Source organism: Rasamsonia emersonii (assembly GCF_000968595.1).
Source record: "Rasamsonia emersonii CBS 393.64 chromosome Unknown ctg1118621760087, whole genome shotgun sequence".
In the NCBI taxonomy this organism is placed as follows: Eukaryota; Fungi; Ascomycota; class Eurotiomycetes; order Eurotiales; family Trichocomaceae; genus Rasamsonia; species Rasamsonia emersonii.
In genome coordinates, this window is record NW_013563200.1 from 1 (window position 1) to 23,327 (window position 23,327).

Sequence of the window (23,327 nt, forward strand, 5' to 3'; positions counted from 1 at the left end):
AAGATTATGCAAATCGCCGGCGAGACCTGCAACCAACTATAAAGTGGGAGACAAGGTCTGGTTAGACCTTCGGAATATTCGCACTGACCGACCATCTAAGAAGCTTGATGCCCGCCATGCGAAGTATACGGTATTAGAGAAGATTGGCTCTCATGCCTACCGGCTTGATACTCCACTAGGAATCCACCCCGTCTTTCATACAAGCCTCCTACGGCCTGCAAATAACAACCCACTCCCTAGTCAGATCCGAACTGATCCACAGCCCCCTGCGATACTAGGAAATGACAATGATGAAGAGGAGTTTTTGGTCGAGGAAATCCTTGATGAACGTCATCAACGTTGGGGACGAGGATACCGTCACCAATATCTGGTCAAATGGGATGGTTATCAGCAACCAACATGGACTGCAGCAAAGAATATGGAAGATACAGTTGCCCTTGACGTTTGGGAGGCCAGGAAGGCTCATCGCCAGGGGGATACCAAGACTCAACGCCAACAGTCAAATTGACAGTCTAACTTACAATCATCACACTGAGGGAATCCATAGTAAGGAGGGGGGTATTGTTGCGGGCTAAGCCCATATTGCTGACTCAGCTTCGCTCTCGTCTTCTGATTGGTCTATTTGTTGTTTATCACATGACTCCTGTTGATACAGCTCGCGTGCCTTTCTCTTCCTTTCTTCCTTCCCCAGCGAATCCTTTTTATGAGCTCCTAGTTTCTAGACAGCAAGGCTTTGGCCCTTCACATTAATTACTCCGCAATTAAGGACACCTCACCGTTATTGATAAGAGCCAACCCGTCAAGTTTATGTAACAACTCTCCACCACAACCCCGCATGCAAGGTCAACCCTAACCCTAATTATATACCTGCCTAGCTACCTACCTAGGTAGGTAGGTAAATATCCATTACGGAGTGGATATACCTATGTATACTCTCTAATACAAATTAAATTATAGAACATGGACTTGCTTATGTTGCTGCGCGCTGTCGGATGAGATGCTTCTGTGGGAAAAAAAAATTAAGTATATTATGCACTTGTGGGAGTATACTGGAAATTATGACAAAAATACTCCATATACGGAGTATGTAACAAAGAATGAATCCTGCCGAGAGTGCATGTACAGTACATACCTATTTGACTGCATAATTAGGATAGTATACCTAGCCTACTCACTTACTAAGGTGGTTCACTGCTATCATGATATTCATGCTGATGTACCCCATATTATTAACTACACTGCAAATTAACTAACTGCTGTGTTTGCCAACATTGCCACTATTGTAAAATTTTATCTTTCTATTGGATTCTACTGCTCAACAAAAGTATATAAAAAATAGATGAATAGATGAATGAATGAAGACTGAAAGGACGGTGGGGAAAGAAGGCAAAAGATAAGAAAAAAGGCGTCATGCCATGCCGTGATTACCATCGTAGAAAAATCCATAATCCATCAAATGTAATATAATATATACATCGAATACATAGAAGCCGAAAGGGGGAAAGCAAAAGAAGAAATTCACAGAGACAAAAGAAGGTGAATGTGTGTTTCAACCTCCGCCTAGATTACTGCTAGACAGCACTCGCTGTCGCAGTAAACGACACATGCTTGTCAGCTAGCTGATACTCGTCCATCGTCATCGCACTGCTCGGCGCGACCTCGGCGAAGATCTCGTCCGAGAACTTGAGATCCTCCTCGATGTCGACGTGCTCCTTGATCTTAAAGAAGACCACTGGAGCAGCGACCACCAGCGAGCCTGCCAGGAGGCCCCAGCAGGCGCCGAACTGGCGCATGAAGGACGTGTTGAGGGCGTCCATTCTGGATTGGTCAGCCGCTGGTTGAATACTACACAGCGAATTCAAGCTTACCTCCAGGTGATGGCTGCTCCAGCAGACTGGATGCCTTTGTAGAAGCCCGCAAAGTTGGCTAGCTTCCGGCTGTTGTTGCTAAGGGCGCCCATGAACCTGTGGTGGTCAGCACATGGAAGAAAAAAAATCTACTTCTCGAACATGATCATACCAGTACGTGCAGGTCTGGAACGCAGCATCATAGAACCCGTAAAACATGTACAGGAACATTGGCCCCACGTAGCCAGGACTGGTAAAGTCCATGTTCGGCTTGGGCGACTCCCTCGTGTAAGTCTTCTGAAACGCATACCCCCCACCCCAGATGGCCATGGTGATGACGAAAAGCACCACCAGACCCAGCTTGGCACGCGTCCTGCGCGAGAACCACGGCAGATCCAGCAGCTGGCCAAACGCAAACGCGCCGATCATCTGGAAGAGCCAGTAAAGCAGATTGTTCAACGCGCGCGTACGGATGTCGAAGTAGAAAGCGTTGACCACGTTGAACTGATACTCCGTGAACCAGTTGCTCGACAGGAACATGGGAAACAGCAAGACGATGTACCAGTCCGACCGGAGCGTCTTGAACAGACCGCTGAACTCGGACCACCATGTCGGGTTCTTCATCACGATGACACGCGACCCGTCCTTGCGTTTGATGTACTTAGAGTCTGACAGGCCGAAAGTGAGGATGAAGCCGAAGGCCATGAGGACCATAAAGGCGATATAGGTCCCGTCGTTGACCTGGCCGGCCTTGGAGTGCATATTTTCACCGAGGGGAACCTAATTTGTCAGCACAGTCACATCTCAACAGAGAATAAACTTCACAGGACAAAGGTAGGAATAACATACCAAACTCCCAATCACCCCGCCAAGGTTGAAGATGACCCAGAAAACGGCAATAAACGTCCCCTTCTGGCTTTCCAGCGGGTAGCTCATCATGACGGCACCCTGGGCACACCACAGCAGACCAGCACAAATGCCGAGCATGGCGCCAGCGAAGATAAGGAAGCCGGCATTCCTGTTGTGGTTGTACGAGAGCAGCGAGGCGACATAGACAAAATAGCCGATGCCGCCGATCGACAGAGTCAGTCTGAGCCCGATCCAGTTGGCGATGGAGCCGGCGAAGAACCCCACCACGGCGAAGGTGCTGTAGAGGGCAGCGTTGGCGTCGTTGACGTCGTGCAGGTCGACCTGACCACCACCACCCAGGCCGGTGACGGCGTTGAACATGCCGGGGCACAGGAAACACACGAACGAGACCAGGATGAGCTGGAACTCGGGAGATGCGAACCAGGGGAGTGTCCAGGGACCGATTCTCAAGGGCTTGTACATCCACGATCTGCCCTGGACGTTGGCATCCCGAAAGGCCCCGGGGTACTGTTGGTCGTAGACAGTCGACATGGTGGATATCTAGGTAGAAGATACCTGTCGAGAGTTTTATTGATTAGCCTGTAGTCACAGACAGCATAAGAGCAACGAAGGTATAAAACGGCAAGACGATCAGGACCATTAAACGAAAACTTACCACAAAGAGCACTGCTCCCACCCAAACAGACACTGAGCTAAAGCGACAGACGTAGAAATAAAATCAGACTGTCTTCCCAACACCTTGTAGCCCAGATGATCTGGATGCAAGCAAGAAACCACGCCCGCTCAGGTCATCTCAGAGCTCCACCAGAGATGGAGAGAACCTGCGGGGAGCTCCACCTTAAGTCTGAGCTGCAGGTCAGTCCTTGGCAGGACGGACTAGCAGCTGTCCCTGGGTCTAAGATAAGACAGACCAGGGAGATAGTCTAGCCAGCTCGAGCCACCATGTGATGAAACTAGTTCAGGGACTGGGATAGCGACGCGTAAGTCGCGTGAGACGACGGAAACATAAGTGGCAAAGATTGATTGGATTGGATCAGGAACGCATTAGAAATTAGGATGCTGATCCTCAGCAGCGATTCGGCAACGAGTTGTATAGCTGGCAGCTAATGATATCGTTGGATCTTATCGGCTGCCTGATGAATCCTAGCTCCTGCTTCACGAGGCGACTCCGACAGTTGACAGCTGACAGAACAGCCGAACAAGGGGGCCCACGCGGTGGCACTCGGCTCCTGCAGGTCCTGCGTGGCAGGAAACCAATACCTGGGGACGCGAAAGCCGTGGCGTTGGCGAGGTTGCAGGGGAGGGGGGCGGATTGAGATAGGGCAAAGCCGATGGATAATAGCGTTCTCATGGAGCTTTACCCCAGAAAGTAGGTAAATTGTAAGGAATAAAGCATTGTCTTCGGAGAAGCCGACGAAGCCAGGATCGACGAGAGGAAGTACAGTAGCTGGGAAGTTCGTACGGAGTAAACAATCGAATGCAAAGAGAGGTCGAATAAATACCTACAGAACGTCAGCATGAGCTACGGAGAGAAAAAATAGAAAAATAACAAAGACCTCCATTGCCAACATTGTGGAACATAGCTTTCATTCCAGGCAATACGAGCAAGTTACAGGCCAGCATCGAATATCTATCACCAGGCCTGTTGCTGGACCTAGCCATTCCTCCGTAGCCAGCCATCACTGCTCTTTGTTCTTCATCGTCGATCATTCGACGTCTATCCATTCTCTGGCATCATCACGTCCTCCTTTCGACAGACACAAGCGATTGGGAGTGCTGGCGCAGATCAATCTAGATCCAGCTGTCACGTTGACCAGAGTTCCAACAAATCATGGCCAGAGCTGGGCAGAGGACAGCACGCGCGTTTCTGGAACAGGAGCCAAGCTGGAGCTGTCAGGAGTTGGGCAGGCATGATGCCTGCCATTGGCGGGACAGCCAAGCTGAAGCAACAATGGCGACCAGGAAGGATTGGATTCCTGGGCTTCGGCAGCGTTACACTGGGGGCAACTCCGTGCCCGGCACGGTAACATCGCTGGCGATGGCTGCCAGTGGGACGCGGAAGCAGACATGTTATGTTAACAGATGGCCTCTAAAGGCATCGCGGTGGGGAGAAATCGCTCATAAGAATAAAATGTCTGGTTGGCTGGAAGAGAAGGAGCTCGAAGTGGAATCAGGAAACTGCGATCGTGTCACATGAGTCGAGGCAAGAGAAAGAGCAATGGGATGATACCAGACAGGACCGTACTGTACTGCGTCATACCGTCCCATAACATACCATACGGTAATACCATGACAGCAGTTGCCACACATTTGTGTTCCCATCCATTGTTGATAGAGCAGACAATTAATTCCATCTCTTTATCAGGCTGCATGATCTCTGGCTATCTATCTGCTTATCATCTAGATCAATCAGCCAGAGCGTTGCTTTGTTCTGTGTAGATTGTCATGACTCAGGCAGGCTCTCTTGGCAAGCCGCACGCGGACGTCACCCTGCCCCATCCGGCTGTGGACTCCGCAGGGAACAGTTACCACAGGTTGCGACTGGCGCTGGTTACGCTGGCTGGATGATGTAGCATGGCCGATAAGAAACGTTCACTGTCTATCGGCCCTCCACCAACCCCGACCCAGAAGCCGCCTGTTGTCCTGATCGCGATTTCTGATTATTAACTTATTAACGGTCGCCATGGAACTTTCCTTTCTTCCTTCCCATCCAGCGCCTGACCAGCCTGGATCAGCACTCTCTGCCCTTGTTGTCAACCGCTGATAAGGATACCATCCTCTGCAGAGCACCTACCTAGGCAATTCTTGATTCCTTTTCCCTCCTGTCGATCGATCGATCGCTGACATCATGCCGGCCCGCCAAGACCATACCCCCCGCATCACCAAATTCACCAACTGCCGCATCCTCAAGAACAAGCAGCTCATCGAGCAGGATCTCTGGATCGACTCTGTGTCTGGCAAGATCCTCAAGGACCAGGAGGCCTTCTACGAGCTGAAGCTGTCGCCCGATCAGGTCATCGACCTCAATGGCCGCATCCTGTGTCCGGGCTTCATCGACGTCCAGCTCAACGGCGCCCAGGGCTTTGACTATTCGGTGCCGCGTGCCACCCGCGAGGAATACGAGGCTGGTCTGCTGGAGGCGAACCGGGGGCTCGCGCGGACGGGCGTGACGTCGTATCTGCCGACGCTGGTCAGTTCGACGCCTGAAGTCTACTGGAAGGTAGTTCTCAGCAAACAGAGAGAGAGAGAGAGAGAGAGAAAAAAAGGAATGACGTGCTGACTGCGGGACAGGTACTTCCATCCCTGGCTCCGTCCGGAGCCGCTCGTCGTGCGGAAGATGGTGCAGAGTCGTTGGGAGCCCACGTCGAAGGACCGTTCATGAGTCCCGCGCGGAATGGCATCCACAAGCCAGACGTCCTGCGGGCCGCGACCAACGGCTTCCAGGATATCCTTGACTGCTACGGAGCGGAGAACGTGCCGCCGGCAAAGAACGAAGAAGACGCTCCCGTCAATGGGGACGCGCCCAAGAGACAACCTGCGATCAAGATGATCACGGCCGCCCCGGAGGTGGGCGGCATGCTGTCGAATATCCGGGAGCTCGTGTCGCGCGGCGTCATCTACTCGATCGGGCATTCCGATGCCACGTATGAGCAGGCGCTGGCAGCCGTGGGCCAGGGCGCGACGATGGTGACGCACCTGTTCAACGCGATGCGGCCGTTCTACCACCGCAACCCGGGCATTTTCGGGCTGCTGGGCCAGAGCGAGCAGCCCAAGCCGTTCTTCGGGGTCATTGCGGACGGCATCCACCTGCACCCGACGACGATCAAGATCGCGTACAACGCGCACAGCGAGGGGCTGATTCTGGTGACGGACGCGATGCGGCTGTGCGGGCTGCCGGACGGGGTGTACGAGTGGACGAACGGCGAGCGGATCGTCAAGACGGGCGCGCGTCTGACGCTTGAAGGCTCGGACAAGATCGCGGGGAGCTCCGCGACGCTGATCGAGTGTGTCAACAACTTCCGCCGCTGGACGGGCGCGACGACGGGCGAGGTTCTGAGCGCGGTGACGGCGACGCCGGCGCGGATGCTGGGCCTCGAGGGGGTGAAGGGCACGCTGGACAGCGGCGCTGACGCTGATCTGGTGGTGCTGGGCGAGACGATGGACCCGTACAGCGGGGCGACCCTGACGGTCGACCAGGTGTGGAAGTTTGGAGTGAAAATCTACGACAGCGGTAGCCAGAAGGGTTTATAACCAGCAGTCGCCATGCCACAACTTGAATTCTGCATATCGTGCATTGCAATTGCATTTATTATTACCATATTTCTTATTTTTTTTCAATACCTGCATTACTGACATTGACGAGATAGATTGGTAGCTAGTTTATTATATGTGCATGGATGGATGTAAATATAGATAGATAATATACCTAGGTAGACCCAAAGTGCTAGTTAGTTAGGTAGACATGTGCTTGCAGTGTGTATATAGCATATAATTTAGATAGATAATTGATTGATCTATAGGAATTGATGTGTAGGAAGTCTGTCTGTACTTGTAGTGGTGCTTTCCTATCTTATCGTCCCGTCAGCACTGCCCATTCATATATAGGTAGCTACCTAACTAGCTAACTAATAATCGCTTAGGACACAGGACGGATAAGCAGATCAAAACACCTTTTTTTTCTCTTGCTTTCCTTTCTTTTTTTTACGTCAATCATGACAGATTGTTATTTATTATTTATCTGTATCTATCATTATGCAATGCAATGCAATACTATGCTATGCTATCACTCAGCATTTCCATCCAGGCTGATGATAGATAGATAGATAGATAGATAGATAGTCCCCGTCTCGAACGAAGACTCCTAGATATGTCGATATGTAGATAGTATGTACAGTATAATATAACAACATCGTCAAACATAACCCGCATGCGCATATCAAAAGTGTTGTTCTACAACTTCGCAAAAGCCGTGGCAACCGACCCGCTCATGTCAACCAGCGTGCTCTTGTTGCGCACCCACATCTCGATGCCTCGCCGGCCGTTCTCCACGCCAACGCCGCTCTGCTTCCATCCGCCAACGCTCATCTCCGCCGGGCTCTCGCCCCACGAGTTCACCCACGTGATGCCCGCCTGCAGCTGGTCGATGATGCGGTGCGCCTGGTTGAGGTCCCTGGTAAACACGCCCGCTGCGAGACCCAGCTCGGTCGCGTTGGCGCGGCGCACGGCCTCGTCGACGGTGTCGTACGTCAGGATCGACATCACGGGTCCGAAGATCTCCTCCCGCACGATGCGCATGTCGTCCGTGCAGTCCGTGAAGATGGTCGGCTGCACCCAGAACCCGCCCTCGAGGTCCTTGGGCACTTTGGGCTTGTCCAGCCCGCCGTACAGCAGCGTCGCGCGGTCCTGCTCGATCCCGTGCCGGATGTACCCCGTGACCTTGTCGTAGTGGACTTTGGACACGAGAGGGCCGAAATTCGTGGCCGGGTCCATGACGGGCCCGGGCCGCACGTACTGCATCTTCTCGACGAGGCGCTTCTCAAACTCGGATTTCAGAGACTTCGGGATGAACACCCTCGTCCCGTTGGTGCACACCTGGCCCGTGCTGTAGAAGTTGGCCATCATCGCGCCGTCGACGGCCATGTCGAGGTCGACGTCCGGCAGGATGATCAGCGGGCTCTTCCCGCCCAGCTCCATCGTCACGTACTTCATGTCGCCGGCGGCGGTCGAGGCCACCTTCTTGCCGGTGGACACCTGGCCGGTGAACGAGACCTTGGCGACGGACGGGTGCGAGGTCAGGTAGGCGCCGACGTCGCCCGCGCCGTGGACGACGTTGAACACGCCCGGCGGCAGGCCGGCTTCGGTGTAGATCTTGGCGAGCGTCTCGCCGTGCAGGGAGGTGAATTCGCTGGGCTTGTAGACCATGGTGTTGCCTGCTGCCAGGCAGGGGGCGGACTTCCAGAGGGCGCTATCACAGTCAGTAAACAAATACCTCTTTCTTTATCAGTAATATGTATATGTCCTCACATCTGAATAGGATAGTTCCAAGCTCCAATGCCCACACACACGCCCAGCGGCGCCTTCTTGGTGTACACCCACGCATCCTCACGCAGCTGCGTCGTCTCGCCATTCAGGCCGCCTCCGCCCACCAGATTGGCAAAGTACTCGAGGACGTCGGCGCCCGTGGCGACGTCGACAACGCTCGTCTCGCTGAACGCCTTGCCCGTGTCATGGGTTTCCGTGGCGGCGATCTCGTCGTTGCGCTCGCGCAGCAGCTGCGCGGCCTTCTGGAGGATGCGGGCGCGGGCGATGGGAGGCGTCTGCGACCAGGCCGGGAATGCGCGTTCGGCAGAGGCAATGGCAGCGTCGATATCAGCGGTGGACGCCTCGTGGATCTCGCCGATGACACGACCGGTGGAGGGGTCGATGGAGGGGAAGGTCTTGCCCGAGGTGGCGGGCTGCGTCTTGCCGTCGTAGTAGAGCTGGCGGGGGGGATAGCTGGGGACGGACATGGTGGACGAGATGGAGGTGTCGACAGATTGTGTATTATTTTATTATTATGATTATGAGGTTGTTCAACAGCAGAGATGAAGCTGTTTCATCGCCATCGCAGTCGCCATGCCCGGCAACAGTCGGAGGCGCAACGCGATTGGCTGGTCGGAGCTCGGCGGTGAAAATCCACGCGGCGGATGTCCAGCCAATCAGAATGCGCGGTGATCATCTTATTTTTTTCCTTTTTTTTCTCTTCTTTTTTTCTCTATTTTTTTTTCTCTAAAAATGCTCTACTATATTCTACTATACTCTACTAAATACTCTACTAAAACACTAGATACCTCGATAAGAACCTATACTCAGTCACTCTTCCGTGTCCAGTAACCCTCACTGTAGCTTCGTTGCTGCTTGGATATTGATGCCTGAGCAGGCAATTGGATCCGGTCCTGCATAAGGATAATAGCCCGTGTCAGCACTAGCAAATCCACACACTAAATAAGTGATAAACTAATTGATTCCCCTGCTGGGGCCACACAGCCTGCTATACTGCATTCTGCCTAGGGCATGCCCTGTCATCCATTCACGCTGCTGTGGCGCCGGAATACAACCTTTTTTCTTTCTTTCTGTCGCCGCTCTGCATGCTGGAAATGCCTTTGATTGCCTGGGACGCCTGTCACTGCAGTATGGCCCGGCTGGCAGCGGGACTAATTCCTGCAAACACTGAGAAACTGCATGCTGGCCGCACGCCGGGTCTGTGGGGGGAATGGACCACCGACGTCACGCAGCATGCCGGCCTGCCCTGCGGTGAGCTGCGATCAGCATTCTTTTCTCTTATCTCGGGTGTCTGTTGCTGCTTATCTTGCTTAATCAGACGCTTCTCTGCCAGCAGCCAGGCGGTGGCCAGCCAGTGGCGTGCAATGGCACATGGTCGGGCCCATCTGGATCCAGGAGAACTGCCAGAATTAAATCTCCTCGACTGTCTATCTTAAAATTTTGCTCTCCTGCTGTTTCCTCTTGCGATCGCCCCACCGCGCGGTCCACCGCCTCACCGCGATCATCTCGTCTCGCTCTGCAGACGGCCAATTGTTTTAAATCGTGCGTCTGCCCGGAGTCTGTGTTTATTATTATTTTGCATCTGCCGTTATTAACCTGCTCGCAGTCTCAGATCCAGCATCTCTGTCGGTTCTCCCTGCTCTGAATCTCTCTACGACCGACATGGCGACCACTACCGTCCTCCCCCTCTCCGACGTCGACAGCTATGACTACGTGATCGTGGGCGGCGGCACCGCCGGCTGTGTCATCGCCTCGCGGCTGGCCGAGTACCTGCCCAAGAAGCGCATCCTGCTGATCGAGGCCGGCCCCAGCGACTTCATGGACGACCGCGTCCTGAAGCTGAAGGACTGGCTGAAGCTGCTGGGCAGCGACCTCGACTACGACTACCCGACGACCGAACAGCCCATGGGTAAGACACTGTTCTCTCTGCAGTGATGTGGCAATTCTAATGTCATCGCAGGCAACAGCCACATCCGGCACTCGCGTGCAAAAGTGCTCGGCGGCTGCTCGTCGCACAACACGCTCATCTCCTTCCGCCCCTTCGAGTACGACTGCCGCCTCTGGGAGGAGATGGGCTGCCGCGGCTGGTCGTTCGACATGTTCATGCGCGTGCTCGACAACCTGCGCAACACCGTCCAGCCCGTCCACAGCCGCCACCGCAACCAGCTGTGCAAGGACTGGGTGCAGGCCTGCTCCAAGGCCCTCAACATCCCCATCATCGACGACTTCAACCGCGAGATCCGCTCCAAGGGCCAGCTGACCGAGGGCGTCGGCTTCTTGTCCGTCGCCTACAACCCGGACGACGGCCGCCGCAGCAGCGCCAGCGTCGCCTACATCCACCCCATCCTGCGCGGCGAGGAGAAGCGGCCCAACCTGACCATCCTGACCAACGCCTGGGTGTCCAAGGTCAACGTCAGCGGCGACACCGTCACCGGCGTCACCCTGACCCTGCAGTCCGGCGAGAAGCGCACGCTGCGTGCTAAAGCCGAGACCATCCTGTGCGCCGGTGCCATCGACACGCCGCGGCTGCTGCTGCTGTCCGGCATCGGCCCGCAGGAGCAGCTCCGTTCGCTGGGCATCCCCGTGGTCAAGGACCTGCCAGGTGTCGGCGAGAACCTGCTCGACCACCCGGAGACGATCATCATCTGGGAGCTCAACCAGCCCGTGCCGAGCGAGACGACCATGGACTCGGACGCCGGCATCTTCCTGCGGCGCGAGCCTCCCAATGCGGCCGGCAGCGACGGCCGCGCGGCCGACCTCATGATGCACTGCTACCAGATCCCGTTCTGCGTGAACACGAGCCGGCTGGGCTACGACACGCCCAAGCACGCGTTCTGCATGACGCCCAACATCCCGCGGCCGCGGTCGCGCGGACGGCTGTACCTGACATCGGCGGATCCCAACGTCAAGCCGGCGCTGGACTTCCGCTACTTCACGGACCCGGAGGGCTACGACGCGGCGACGATCGTAGCCGGGCTGAAGGCCGCACGGAAGGTAGCCCAGCAGGCGCCATTCAAGAACTGGATCAAGCGCGAGGTGGCGCCGGGCCCCAACGTGGTCACGGACGAGCAGCTGTCCGAGTACGGCCGCAAAGTGCACCACACGGTGTACCACCCAGCGGGCACGACCAAGATGGGCGACATCGAGCGCGACCCGCTGGCCGTCGTCGACCCGCAGCTCAAGATCCGGGGTCTGAAGAAGGTGCGCATCGCGGACGCCGGCATCTTCCCGACCATGACCTCGATCAACCCGATGCTGACGGTGCTGGGCATCGGCGAGCGCGCGGCCGAGCTGATTGCGGAGGAAGCTGGCTGGCGCCAGAACCAGCCGAAGCTGTAAGCTGCCGTAGGCTGGGTAGACTGATATTATCATTATTGTCATTATTACGAGGTATATGTACGCTACGATCGATCGATTTGATACGGAGGATTTTTCATTTTTTTTTTAAAAAAAAGTTATCCATGTGTATAGACATGTTATTTACATACATTCATTCATATACACATGCTGTACAGTACAGTACACTACAAGCGGGCGAAATCATACACATATTCATTCGTCTTGTCTTGGGGATATTATTATATTATATTAGAACGTATGTATACAGTATACAGTATATAAATAAGTACTGTGCTGAACTGTACATACAGAAAACAGATATATATATATATATATTCTGCATCTACATATTATATTTCTTGTTCATCTATTTGTGTTCAATCAATCAATCAGTCAATCCATCAGTCAACAGTCAATCAATGTACATGCTGTGCATACAGTACCTACCTGAATAGGTATGTGAAGTAATAATTAAGTCCATTCCCAACATTCCCAATATAATTATATATAATTATATCTAAAGTCTGAGAGTTAAGTAGCTACTACTTAGTACTTAGTACAATACCAACTCTTAATAATATCCCTGATACAGTTATATACCTAGGTATGATATAAGTGGCATTACGTCATACCTACCGTTTCTGTCTCTATCTATTGGAATTGTTAACAGTTTTTCGTACAAAGCAAAAAGCAAAAAACTAAAAGAGAAAAAAAAAGAAGAGAGAGACAGACAGACAAAGGAAAATAACTTCTTTTAATTAAATGCCAACCAATCAATTCTAACCATTCATACAGTACATGAATAAAAAAATAATCTTGACAGGAACTGTAACAGTACAGTACATACAGTACATAGGTCGCTAAAGTCTAGCTCTGCTCTGCTCATCAAGTAGATCACATCAACGTAACGAAGGCATCTCGCTGGTATAAAGGCAAATGAAAATGAAAATGAAGTAAAACCATGCTATGTCCTGCCTGCACCGATCGCTCGAAGAGAAAGAATAAAAAAAAGGAAGATCAACAAATTTAATCCACCACCAGTTTACTCAGTCAGCCCAGTGTGTTCTGTTCTACGCAGTGGCAACCCTCGATCCCATCCGGTCAAAAAACATATCTCCCTTCAGAGCAGCGTCCAACCCCCCAATCCCAGAGTCGACCATTCGCGACGACATGCTGTCCGGCGTCAGCTCGTCCTCCTCCATCGACCGGTGCAGCTCCGTATCGATCTTCAGGTCTTTCGGAACCTTGCTCGGCGCCTGCGGTGGCTTGACGACAGCAGCCCCCAGAGGCGCCGGAACGTATGTCCTGGGTCGATACACCAGCGGAGGTCCCTGGGTCCGAGCATCCGTGCCCGCCTGCTCGATCGACTCAAAGTATTTGACCGTCTTGACCTTCAGCTCCATCGTCGCATCACGGTCCGCCACAATGAGCGGGTGCGGGTGCAGCTGCAGCGCCGACAGTGTCCACATGTGGTTGACACCTCCCTCGATTCCGTGATGCAGGGCCAGCGCCTTGTGAGAGCCCGTAACCACAATTACCACCTCGCGCGCGTCCATGATGGTCTGGATGCCCACCGTCAGCGCCATCCGCGGCACCTTGTTCACGTCGTTGTCGAAGAATCGCGAGTTGGCCAGGATCGTGTCGTAGGCGAGCGTCTTGACGCGGGTCCGGCTGGTCAGCGAGGACCCAGGCTCGTTAAAGGCGATGTGCCCGTCAGGACCGACTCCTCCAAGGAACAATTCAATCCCGCCCACTCGCGCAATCTTAGCCTCGTAGGCGGCGCATTCAGCGGCCAGGTCGGGCGCGTTGCCATCGAGAATGTTGATGTTCTCGGGAGGAATGTCGACGTGGGAGAAGAAGTGCTTGTACATGAAGCTGTGGTACGACTCTGGGTGGTCCCGGGGCAGGCCCACGTATTCATCCTGTCGACGTCAGCAAAGCTTGACTGACGTAGTGGTCTGGTGGAGAGTATATACCATATTGAAGGTCACGACATTGCGAAACGAGATCTCGCCCGCCTTGTATCGCTGGACGAGGATGCGATAGATGATCTCAGGACTGCTGCCGGTGGGAAGGCCCAGCACGAAGGGCTTCTCGGGGGTGGATTAAAGGCTTTGATCCGGCCTGATTTATTGAAATCAGTACTTGCATGCTAGAAACCCGTACGGCAGACATACTGATGATATACTCAGCAATGTATTCGGAGACACCCTGAGGGTCTTCCCTGATGATGACTCTCCTGCAGCATGGTCAGCATGCGATCTCCTTTTTGCTTGTGAATCGAGGACTGAAGAGGGTGACGATCGGAGCTCACATGTTGGCGGGACGCGAGGTGACGACGTCACCGGTTGAGCTTAATTAACGCGTCAGAAGTGACAGCGAAGAATCAGCGGGCTCACAGAGGGAGGACCAGGAGGTGATGGACAACGATCGTGTTAATAGCCACTAGCTACTAAGCAGAGAGCTAGACGGTAGATTGGAATCTGGGAGAGAGGAGAAGTGACAGAGGAAGGAAGAGCAGAGGTGATAAGAATGGAAGGACCTGCAGTTCCAGAGTTGCGCGTGAATTTCCTTGCAGCTTGGGCCACTCTCCCTCTCTGCCAGACACCAGAGGCTCTCAGCCAGTCATCCAGGCCATTCTCTACTGCTACTGTCCAGTGGCCACTTGGATTGTACGGTTGAGCTTGCTGGGTCGGACAGGACCGGCTACATACTCCGTAGGACCGTGCAGTACTACATTGACGGCAGGAAATGAGCTTGCTGCCGCCCCAGCTCGCCCGGCCATGTGAGCTGGCAGAGCTTCGAGATGTGTCCCCCAGGTGGCATGGAGAGAGCATCCGTTGCAACGGCTCCATCGATATGGCTGTATGTCATCGGGTGGCGCGGTGGGTTGACGGTTACCGGTTCGGGACTGCCCCATCGCGTAGTACGGAGGAGAGTATGTATTACTCATGGGCAGAACAAATCTAGGTGAATACTATCTTGAACACAATCAATTAATTGACATGAATCATTAATCTGGATTGTTTGCTAGAATAAAAATTATGCGGTTCGACGTACAGGAATGGCTCCTGGGTGCATATGCCCAGTCAAAGACATGGAACATTGTATCCTGCCGGATGCGTCGGGGAGTAGCTATCATACTCTTGGCAAAGCTTATAGTTACCAAGACAAGGTCCTCCATACAGCAGAAGAGGGCAAAATCTGAGAAGAACGAGGACTGTCACTGTTTATAAGGATACTTACTACTGTAGATACCTGCAACAATATCTACCTGTTGAGCACATCTCTAGCAATGCTGTTTCCAGGACGTTTGACAATGACCGTACTGGGTGGTATTAATTACGGCCGTTGTGTAATCGCTCTTACCGGCCCGTCACGTTCCGTACGGGGTTTGTACGGATGGTTCCCCGACGGAACCGGCGAGCGCTGCGCATGGCGCTGATCCTCATATCTGTCGTCCTGAGTCAGCGACGAGTCACACCGGGTCCTGTATGGGGTATGTGGTGAGATGAATTGAGGTTACTTTCCTCCAGTGATTCATCTCCGTATCATTCAATTTCAAAGCAGTCCAAGTGCCATGTTACATCCGGAAAAAGGTATCGGCGAACCCGGACAAGTCGGCGTAACGTGGGAGGTGGGGCCTGCTGCAACGGTGGTATTGGATGGCCGTGACGTTGGATCCGACGTCACGGGGAGATCGATTAGGTAGGTGCCATGAGGAAGTCATGTGACTTAAAACAATTGTACTCTATCTAGAAGACCTACTTGATAAATATCACCACCTGCTTATCTGCATCCTTGTTATCTCTCAGTGCTAGTGAAGGGTCCTGATAATGCATCGTGATGACCTTGACAACAGATCGACATGCATATGCCATCCCATGCATTAGGGTGTGTTAGAAGTGCCATTTATCGTTTCCTGATAAGGCGGGCAGATAGCTCTATATCACTCGTTTGAGGGATAGAGACTACTGCTCGCTCAGGACCCATTTATCTTCACCAAATCAAAGCGTGATTGATGATCCACTAATCAGGTGCCATAACTAATCGAGGATCAGTACATATGAAGGAATAGTAGAAGGACATAAGTTGTAGTATTGCGGTAACAGATAGATGGTAGTGGGTATATACCTATCCATCATCATGTCGTCCAGTAGTCTTAATTGAGATTCAGATAGAGATTACAGATACAGGACAGTGATGAGCGTTGATTTATATAGCCTAAGTGTGGATTGCAGGGAAGCATACCACACGCCAGAAAGGACAATACGTTCGTAGATTCAGTAGTCTCGGTTATCATCGGTTTTACAAAGTGTCATACAGCCGTTATATAAGATTTTTTTGATAATTTTGCGATGGAAAACGTATTATATATATGATCCTCCAATGGCTGGCCTCTAAGAAGGGTTACCCATTGTAGAACATGTAGCAGAGTTTGCTAAGAAGCGAATGCCACGGCATTGCTTTTTTGGTTGCGTTATTCTTTTCTTTCTTTCTTTCTTTCTAATAGGCTGGTGAGTGTATTTGATAGAAATACAAGAGCTTCATCTTCAATCTCTGATTGAGGATGGTGCATTACGAGAAGTGGTGGTTCAATTCAGCCGCTTGGGGCAAAAATGAAGCTTCATAAGACACTTCTAAGATAGGTGATTTTATTTTTTTTCTCTAGGGGTTTTCCATAATCAGTCAGTGTAGACATCTCTAAATGACATTAACCTTTTGCAACAAAAAAAAGTGTACAAATCATCAATTGACGGCTTCTAACATTCCCAGTATGCAATTCTGGAGAAGAAAGACTCGACACTTTGATTGGAGGACCGTACTGCATTAGGTTACGTTCCTAGCAGTCTAACCGAATTGTTGGGAGGGGAATTAAGTAGAAATTGTGGTCTAACCGTTCTTGAAGATCTACTATTAGCTGTTTCACCATGACGAAAATGGGCATTATCAGGTAACTGTAATGCTGTATCCTCTAATTTTGTTTCTTGAGATATGTTGCTAAAGGAGACTGTTATCCTTTGAGAGAAATGTTCAATCTGCGAACAATATTATATCGTTGATAGACCTTAGATACTCTATTGGACAGAGCAGAGGAAAGCAAATCCCTATCTATTTTCTTGTCAAGCTGTTATCATCTGATGGACTAGGGTAGATCATGCAGTTATAATAGTTCAGCTCCCCTGTCCGATATCGGGGTGCTCTTGCGGTTAGCCGCAACCCTCATCCCTTTAGCCCTTGTGACTTGACCACAAAATTGGGTACGTTTACGAACAGAGTGTACTTGTTACGAACCCCGGTTTCGTGGTTGACGCTAAAATATCTTACTGTGCTGATCATATTCAGCAGACTCATCGCTATTATACAGTATGTATGTACTGTGCTGTACATACATAGTGGATATGCTCAAAAATGGTCTCCTCGATAAGAATCTTGAATGTGTCCTGTCAGTGTGGCCGTGGATTGTTTTATTCTACTATTTGCTCTGATCTGCTCAACTAGGACTGATTCGACAAGAGTCCCGTAGTAATGGCTTGGGTTCAAATTAACGGTACACTCCCATCTTTATCTCTGAAATATATAAATACTTGTGTGCAGATTCCATTAGAGATCTGCACTGTATTCTCCACACATGGTTGCTCTACTGCAGGTCGAAGATGGTGATGAGTGTTATTATATCAATTACAGCTATGCCACTATCCATAGTTGTGCATTCGCTTTGCATTCTGCCAGCATGACTTCCACAATAAAGGAATGTATTTATACTGCCTTTTTAATACTGCAATCATTTTTCCGGTCAGGAGATGCTTGAGTATGAGATAGACTGTTCCTGTAGATCGAATGATCGAATTACATTTTCCTTTTTTGGTCAACATTGCCTATATCAATGGATTTCTGCGGATACTATTTCCACGACGTATGGATACATTCACGGGATAATATGCTGGTTTATTAATAAAAAAAAAGTTCACGAGGGCCATAGAAGCATATGACCATCCCCTAAAATCAGGTGGCTGGGAGCAGCATGAAGATATTAAATATTATTTAATGCAAAACAATCCATTCCAGGATATATATATATATACACTCTCATCAGCCAGACGACTAGCTGCATTCAAGACTGATATATGGACTGCTATATCCAAAGGATGAGTAGTACTCCGTAGACCTCCTGATCACTGCGGTTGCTGTACTCGTAACAAAGATATGGCTCTGCCTGTCATATCGTGCATCCCTTATGCATGCCTGTGCATCAAATCAAAAGACAGCAATATCCCGAGGCTGGACTACGCAGAGCCGTCGATTCCACGCGCACTGACTGGCCCGTTCGGGCTCATCCCCGCATTGAAACGCTCTAGTCCATGCAGTTCTTGGTCAAAGCGCCCGCCTATCCGACGCATATCGAGCAACCATCAGGCTGAACAGCGCAGGCTGCAAAGGTTTACTTGCCAGGTAGATATGCCCGTTATTGTTTTGCTCGATGCTGGGAAATATGCAGAAAATAATAATTCGTGCAATTCACACAATCAACCGATGCTGTGTTTCTGCTCCTCTCCCGGGGAGGCTCCACCGGCATGACTGCCGTCCGGGGTTGCCATGCTCCGGCCGCCCCGACGCCATTCCGCAAAGGCACAAGCGGCAGAGTTAGCCCGCCGCGCGTAATCTGCCTTATCGCCGGAGCCCCAACACTGCTCGTCCGCTTATCGGCGCCCGCCCGCCCACACGTGAGCTCCTTCGCTGCCATCCCCGTTGCTCGCCCCTTCCTTGTTTGTTCCTTCCCGATTGCGAGCTGCAGGGAAGGAACGCGCTCTTCCCCTCCGCTCCGCTGGTCTTCGTCCCGATTATTCTCGCTGGTCTGCTCTCCTCTGTCTGTCCCAAACCCCTCGTGCGATGCGAACTGACTCCCGCGACAGTCTCCGCTTGTCCTGCTCGCCCGCGCGTGGCTGGACATGTCTAGTTCCTTCAGGAGCATCTTCTGTCGATTCTCGCTCTCCTGCTCACTGCTCCTCCCTGCGCAGGGACCAGTAGCTTAAATACGTCTTCTTATCTATTCCGCCACTGAGCTGCACCGGTATTGCATTCAATCATCCTCCCAGCTTCAGCTACACCACGGAAAGCTTGGTTTCCCAGCTCCTTCTCTGTACGACCACACTGTTTGCGACGCCAGCCATCCACAGCCGCGCCTTCTTCCCACTTTCCCAGTCCTCTTATCTGCCTCGACCGTTCTGGACGACCCTACTGACCGCTGGCCTGACTGCTTCACGGGGTTATCGGTGAGAGCTGGCATTCCTCGCTCAGGGCCATCATGGCCCCGAAGGAGGATCCGCTGCCTCCCGTCTGGGACAATCTGGACAGGTGAGCTGGTCCTTTGTCTTGGCGCAATGCCAATAGCTTGCGTCTCGCTATTTGATCCTCCCATGTCTTGTCCCATTGCGAGACATACCTCTCCACCTTGGACCCTGTGAACTGTGTCGTCTCTTGAAGAATACTGTCGCTGACCATGGCGTGCGTTGTGACTTTACAGGCAGATGGGTCAGCTCTTCATGATGGGTTTTGATGGTACCACTGTCGATCGCCAGATCCGATCTCTCATTGAAGACTACCATGTGGGAGCTGTCCTTCTGACTGCCAAGAACCTTAAATGTATGTGCTAGACGAGACCTCATGAACTACCGGGTCGAGGGATGCTAACTGCGGAAACTACAGCCGCGGAAGATGCAACACGGCTGGTCCTGGAGTTGCAGACAATTGCGCGGGATGCTGGCCATCCCGTGCCTCTGTTGATTGCTATCGATCAAGAGAATGGCGGTGTCAACAGTCTTTTTGACGAGATCTATATCCGCCAGTTCCCCAGCGCCATGGGAATCGCCGCGACCGGGTCCAAACAATTGGCCCGCGAGGTCGCCTCGGCCACCGCACAGGAGCTTAAGGCCGTCGGGGTCAATTGGATCATGGGCCCCGTCCTCGACGTCCTGACCAACGTTCGGAATCAGCCCTTGGGCGTCCGCACCAGTGGCGATGACCCCCAAGAAGTGTCCCAGTATGGGGTCGAGTTTATGAAGGGATACCAAGAAGCGGGTCTGGTCACCTGTGGAAAACATTTTCCATCCTATGGCAACCTGGAGTTCATCGGCTCGCAAACAGACGTCCCTATTATCACCGAGTCGCTCGAGCAACTGAGCCTGAGCGCCCTGGTACCCTTCCGCAATGCCATCGCGAATGGCCTGGATGCCATGATGGTGGGCGGTGTCGCCATGTCCTCCGCGGGGGTCAATGTGATGCACGCCTGTCTCTCTGAGCAGGTGGTCGATGATTTGTTGCGGAAAGACCTCCAGTTTGGTGGTGTCGTCGTGTCCGAGTGTCTCGAGATGGAAGCTCTGACGCACAACATCGGTGTCGGCGGCGGGACCGTGATGGCCATGAAGGCTGGTTGTGATGTGATCCTCCTGTGCCGCTCGTACCCCATCCAGCAAGAGGCCTTCAATGGCTTGAAGCTCGGGGTCGAGAACGGCATCATCAGCCGCGCCCGTATCGAGCAGTCGCTCCGACGTGTGCTGGCGATGAAGGCCCGCTGTACCTCCTGGGAGCAGGCATTGAATCCGGGGGGAATTCCCTCCTTAACCAAAATGCAACCGTCGCATACCGCCCTCTCCACGCGCGCTTATAATAGTTCCATCACCCTCGTCCGGGACAAGAACAACCTGCTGCCGCTGCCCAGCATTCTCGAACCCGACGAGGAACTACTACTCCTGACGCCGTTGGTGAAGCCCCTCCCCGCCTCGGCCGTCTCCCGCTCTGTGGTTGATAATATGAGCGCCTCGCCAGATTCCATGGCGTGGGAGAAGGGTGCTTCGATCATGAGCGTCGAGTGCGTCTTTCGAGAATTTGGGCGATCTCTCGCCCGGCAGCGAATTGGCCGTGTGCTCCATACCTCCTATACCTCTACCGGCGTCCGCCCGATTCACGAGAGTCTAATCGATCGTGCCAGCGCGGTCATCGTCGTCACCGCAGACGCCAACCGGAATCTCTACCAGAACGGCTTCACCAAGCATGTATCGATGATCTGCAAAGCCCAATTCTCCCAAACGGGTGAGCGACGTGAGAAGCCTCTCATCGTGGTCTCTGTGAGCTCGCCGTACGATTTTGCCATGGATCAATCGATTGGGACGTACATCTGCACCTACGATTTCACAGAGACCGCGCTGCAGGCGCTGGTCAAGGTGCTCTATGGAGAGTTGACCCCGACCGGGTCGCTGCCCGGCAGTATCAGCCGCAGTCAAAAACTCCACCAATCCCGACAGCACTGGCTAGTCGAGAGCTTTAACGAGGAACGCGATTCAGAGGCCCTCGATGCTCTTCTGGATGCCGTCCGAGAGGACTGCTCGCAAGCCCAACGGTCCGAGTTGGCCGGTGTTTCGTCGAACAGCTTCCTGCTGCGTAGCGACGACGTCGAGGAGGCACACTTTGTGGTGCGCAACAGCACAACGCACGCTCTCTACGGCTTCTGTTCGACATACTTCTTCCGATCCACCAACACGGGCGTCATCGGCGCGCTAATCGTCGACCCGAGCCGACGCAAACTGTCAATCGGGCACTCGTTGCACAACCGTGCAATCCGAACCCTGCTGCAACGGAAAGGCGTGAAGCGATTTCAGCTGGGCTCTCGTCTCCCCAGCGTCTACTTGGGCATCCCCACGGCAAATCCAGTGGAACGTAAGAAGCTCCGGCAATGGTTCGCAAACTTGGGCTGGAACACGGCCCTGTCGCGACCCGTCTGCAGTGTGGTGCTGCGTTCTCTCTCGACGTGGGTGCCTCCGGAAGGATTGGCCAAGAGCCTGCAGAGTGCGGAGGTGGACTATGACCTCGTCTACGGATGGGACTATGCGGATTCGATCCTCGATCATGTGAAGACCAACTCCCGCCAGGGCGTGATGGAGATCTACAAGCTTGCCTTGAACGGCGCACCCCATTCTGGGGTCATCCGTGCGAAGCGACCTGAGGACGGCTCTATTCTGGGAAGTGTTGTAGTCTACAACAGTCAATCTGCCTTGGCCGAGTACGTACCCGCATTGAAGGAGATCAATGCGGCGGCGGCAGCAGGAGGCATCTCCTCACCGGTGATCTCTCCGTCTGTGGGGGAGTATGCCACCTTGATGCAGGGATTGATCCTGCTGGGGATCAAACAAATCCGCAAGCAAGGCGCGGATGTGCTGATCCTCGACTGTGTAAGTTTTCCTTGTCCCGTCTTATCTCTTTTTTTTCCCTTATCTCCTTGTTGATTGTCTTCCCCGCTTTTTCGGACATGTATCCTAATTGAGATTTTTTCCTTTTGCCACAGGTGGACGGCGATGGAAACTTTGACAGCCTATCCGCGATGGGCTTCGGAGTACTCCACAGCTTCGAGGAAGTGACTTGCGATGCAGCCACCTGGAAGCTGATACCGCCAGCTTAGAAGATGATGGCGATACCTTCCACAAAAGGCGTAATGTTGCTTGAGATCTGCGAGACCAACCCTTGTTACTGCCGTGCTCTTATCACCTTTTGGGACTTGTCGGGCATGTCCGGTAATATTGGAGCGTGTTTCGAATGTTGGTAATTTTGGGCGCTGTATATGTCACCGCATTGATATCCCTTTGGAGCGCTTGCATTTTCTTCGGCATTCGGCATTGGGTCTGTTGTCCGTCGGAACCTAAAATCTTTTTTTTGGTGTTTTGTTTCTTCCATTTTTTGACTAGTATATATATGCTGTTTGGGGCAAATTGGGGCGGTATACGCTCGAGTTTTTGAGGGGCCGAAATGCCAATCGCGGGGGACAAGACACCCGGTCCGTTCGACATTCTCTCCTTTTCAACAACCGAGACGTTATCTTTTTTGGTAACCTGTGCGTGAGCAACGCGTGAAATGACTCAATTTGCCAGGATTCCCGAACCAGCGGGGTCGTGTGTCTGGCATGAAATCAGTCAGATCCTGTGCTCTGTATAGAAACGGCATCTCTGTCGAGATAAAAGAACAGTACCAGGCACCAGTCGACTAAGAAGGGGATCGCTGCGGATCATCTGCTGGGAAGGAAGCGCGCTAGTCGCGAAGTAGTTTACGCTGTTCAACTAGAAAGACGCCTCACGTTCTGTATACCTAACTCAGTATCCAGTACGCAGTATCGATTGCGAAAGGATTTGTCAAGGGACGCGGATTTAGCGCCAATTCAGTTGTTCGGTGCTGCTTGACGGT

At 52.5% G+C, this 23,327-nt stretch overlaps 8 protein-coding genes across 8 annotated transcripts; 4 read left to right on the forward strand and 4 right to left on the reverse strand.

Moving 5' to 3' along the window:
• Positions 1 to 4: 4 nt before the first annotated feature.
• Positions 5 to 508, forward strand: T310_3843 (uncharacterized protein; the record flags this gene model as incomplete). Its single annotated transcript, XM_013473261.1, has 1 exon — positions 5 to 508. A coding segment is annotated over one exon (504 nt), but the record flags the coding sequence as incomplete, so codon positions are not given.
• A 1,063-nt stretch (positions 509 to 1,571) lies between these two features.
• Positions 1,572 to 3,248, reverse strand: T310_3844 (DUF895 domain membrane protein; the record flags this gene model as incomplete). The annotated part of the gene is made up of 4 exons (XM_013473262.1): positions 1,572 to 1,834; positions 1,869 to 1,894; positions 2,020 to 2,627; positions 2,697 to 3,248. The coding sequence occupies 4 exons, from the start codon at positions 3,246 to 3,248 to the stop codon at positions 1,572 to 1,574; spliced, it is 1,449 nt and encodes a 482-aa protein (XP_013328716.1).
• A 2,317-nt stretch (positions 3,249 to 5,565) lies between these two features.
• Positions 5,566 to 6,968, forward strand: T310_3845 (N-acetylglucosamine-6-phosphate deacetylase; the record flags this gene model as incomplete). The annotated part of the gene is made up of 2 exons (XM_013473263.1): positions 5,566 to 5,937; positions 6,009 to 6,968. The coding sequence occupies 2 exons, from the start codon at positions 5,566 to 5,568 to the stop codon at positions 6,966 to 6,968; spliced, it is 1,332 nt and encodes a 443-aa protein (XP_013328717.1).
• Positions 6,969 to 7,667: 699 nt separating this feature from the next.
• On the reverse strand, positions 7,668 to 9,226 carry T310_3846 (Betaine-aldehyde dehydrogenase; the record flags this gene model as incomplete). Its single annotated transcript, XM_013473264.1, has 2 exons — positions 7,668 to 8,682; positions 8,781 to 9,226. 2 exons carry the CDS (start codon positions 9,224 to 9,226, stop codon positions 7,668 to 7,670), a joined length of 1,461 nt encoding a protein of 486 aa, XP_013328718.1.
• Positions 9,227 to 10,421: 1,195 nt separating this feature from the next.
• Positions 10,422 to 12,098, forward strand: T310_3847 (Choline oxidase; the record flags this gene model as incomplete). Its single annotated transcript, XM_013473265.1, has 2 exons — positions 10,422 to 10,668; positions 10,720 to 12,098. 2 exons carry the CDS (start codon positions 10,422 to 10,424, stop codon positions 12,096 to 12,098), a joined length of 1,626 nt encoding a protein of 541 aa, XP_013328719.1.
• A 1,070-nt stretch (positions 12,099 to 13,168) lies between these two features.
• On the reverse strand, positions 13,169 to 14,077 carry T310_3848 (Glucosamine-6-phosphate deaminase; the record flags this gene model as incomplete). Its single annotated transcript, XM_013473266.1, has 2 exons — positions 13,169 to 14,020; positions 14,075 to 14,077. The coding sequence occupies 2 exons, from the start codon at positions 14,075 to 14,077 to the stop codon at positions 13,169 to 13,171; spliced, it is 855 nt and encodes a 284-aa protein (XP_013328720.1).
• A 668-nt stretch (positions 14,078 to 14,745) lies between these two features.
• On the reverse strand, positions 14,746 to 15,940 carry T310_3849 (uncharacterized protein; the record flags this gene model as incomplete). Its single annotated transcript, XM_013473267.1, has 5 exons — positions 14,746 to 15,075; positions 15,159 to 15,233; positions 15,345 to 15,356; positions 15,468 to 15,588; positions 15,867 to 15,940. 5 exons carry the CDS (start codon positions 15,938 to 15,940, stop codon positions 14,746 to 14,748), a joined length of 612 nt encoding a protein of 203 aa, XP_013328721.1.
• A 3,464-nt stretch (positions 15,941 to 19,404) lies between these two features.
• Positions 19,405 to 22,551, forward strand: T310_3850 (Beta-N-acetylglucosaminidase; the record flags this gene model as incomplete). Its single annotated transcript, XM_013473268.1, has 4 exons — positions 19,405 to 19,454; positions 19,624 to 19,742; positions 19,806 to 22,324; positions 22,438 to 22,551. The coding sequence occupies 4 exons, from the start codon at positions 19,405 to 19,407 to the stop codon at positions 22,549 to 22,551; spliced, it is 2,802 nt and encodes a 933-aa protein (XP_013328722.1).
• Between the last annotated feature and the right edge of the window lie 776 nt (positions 22,552 to 23,327).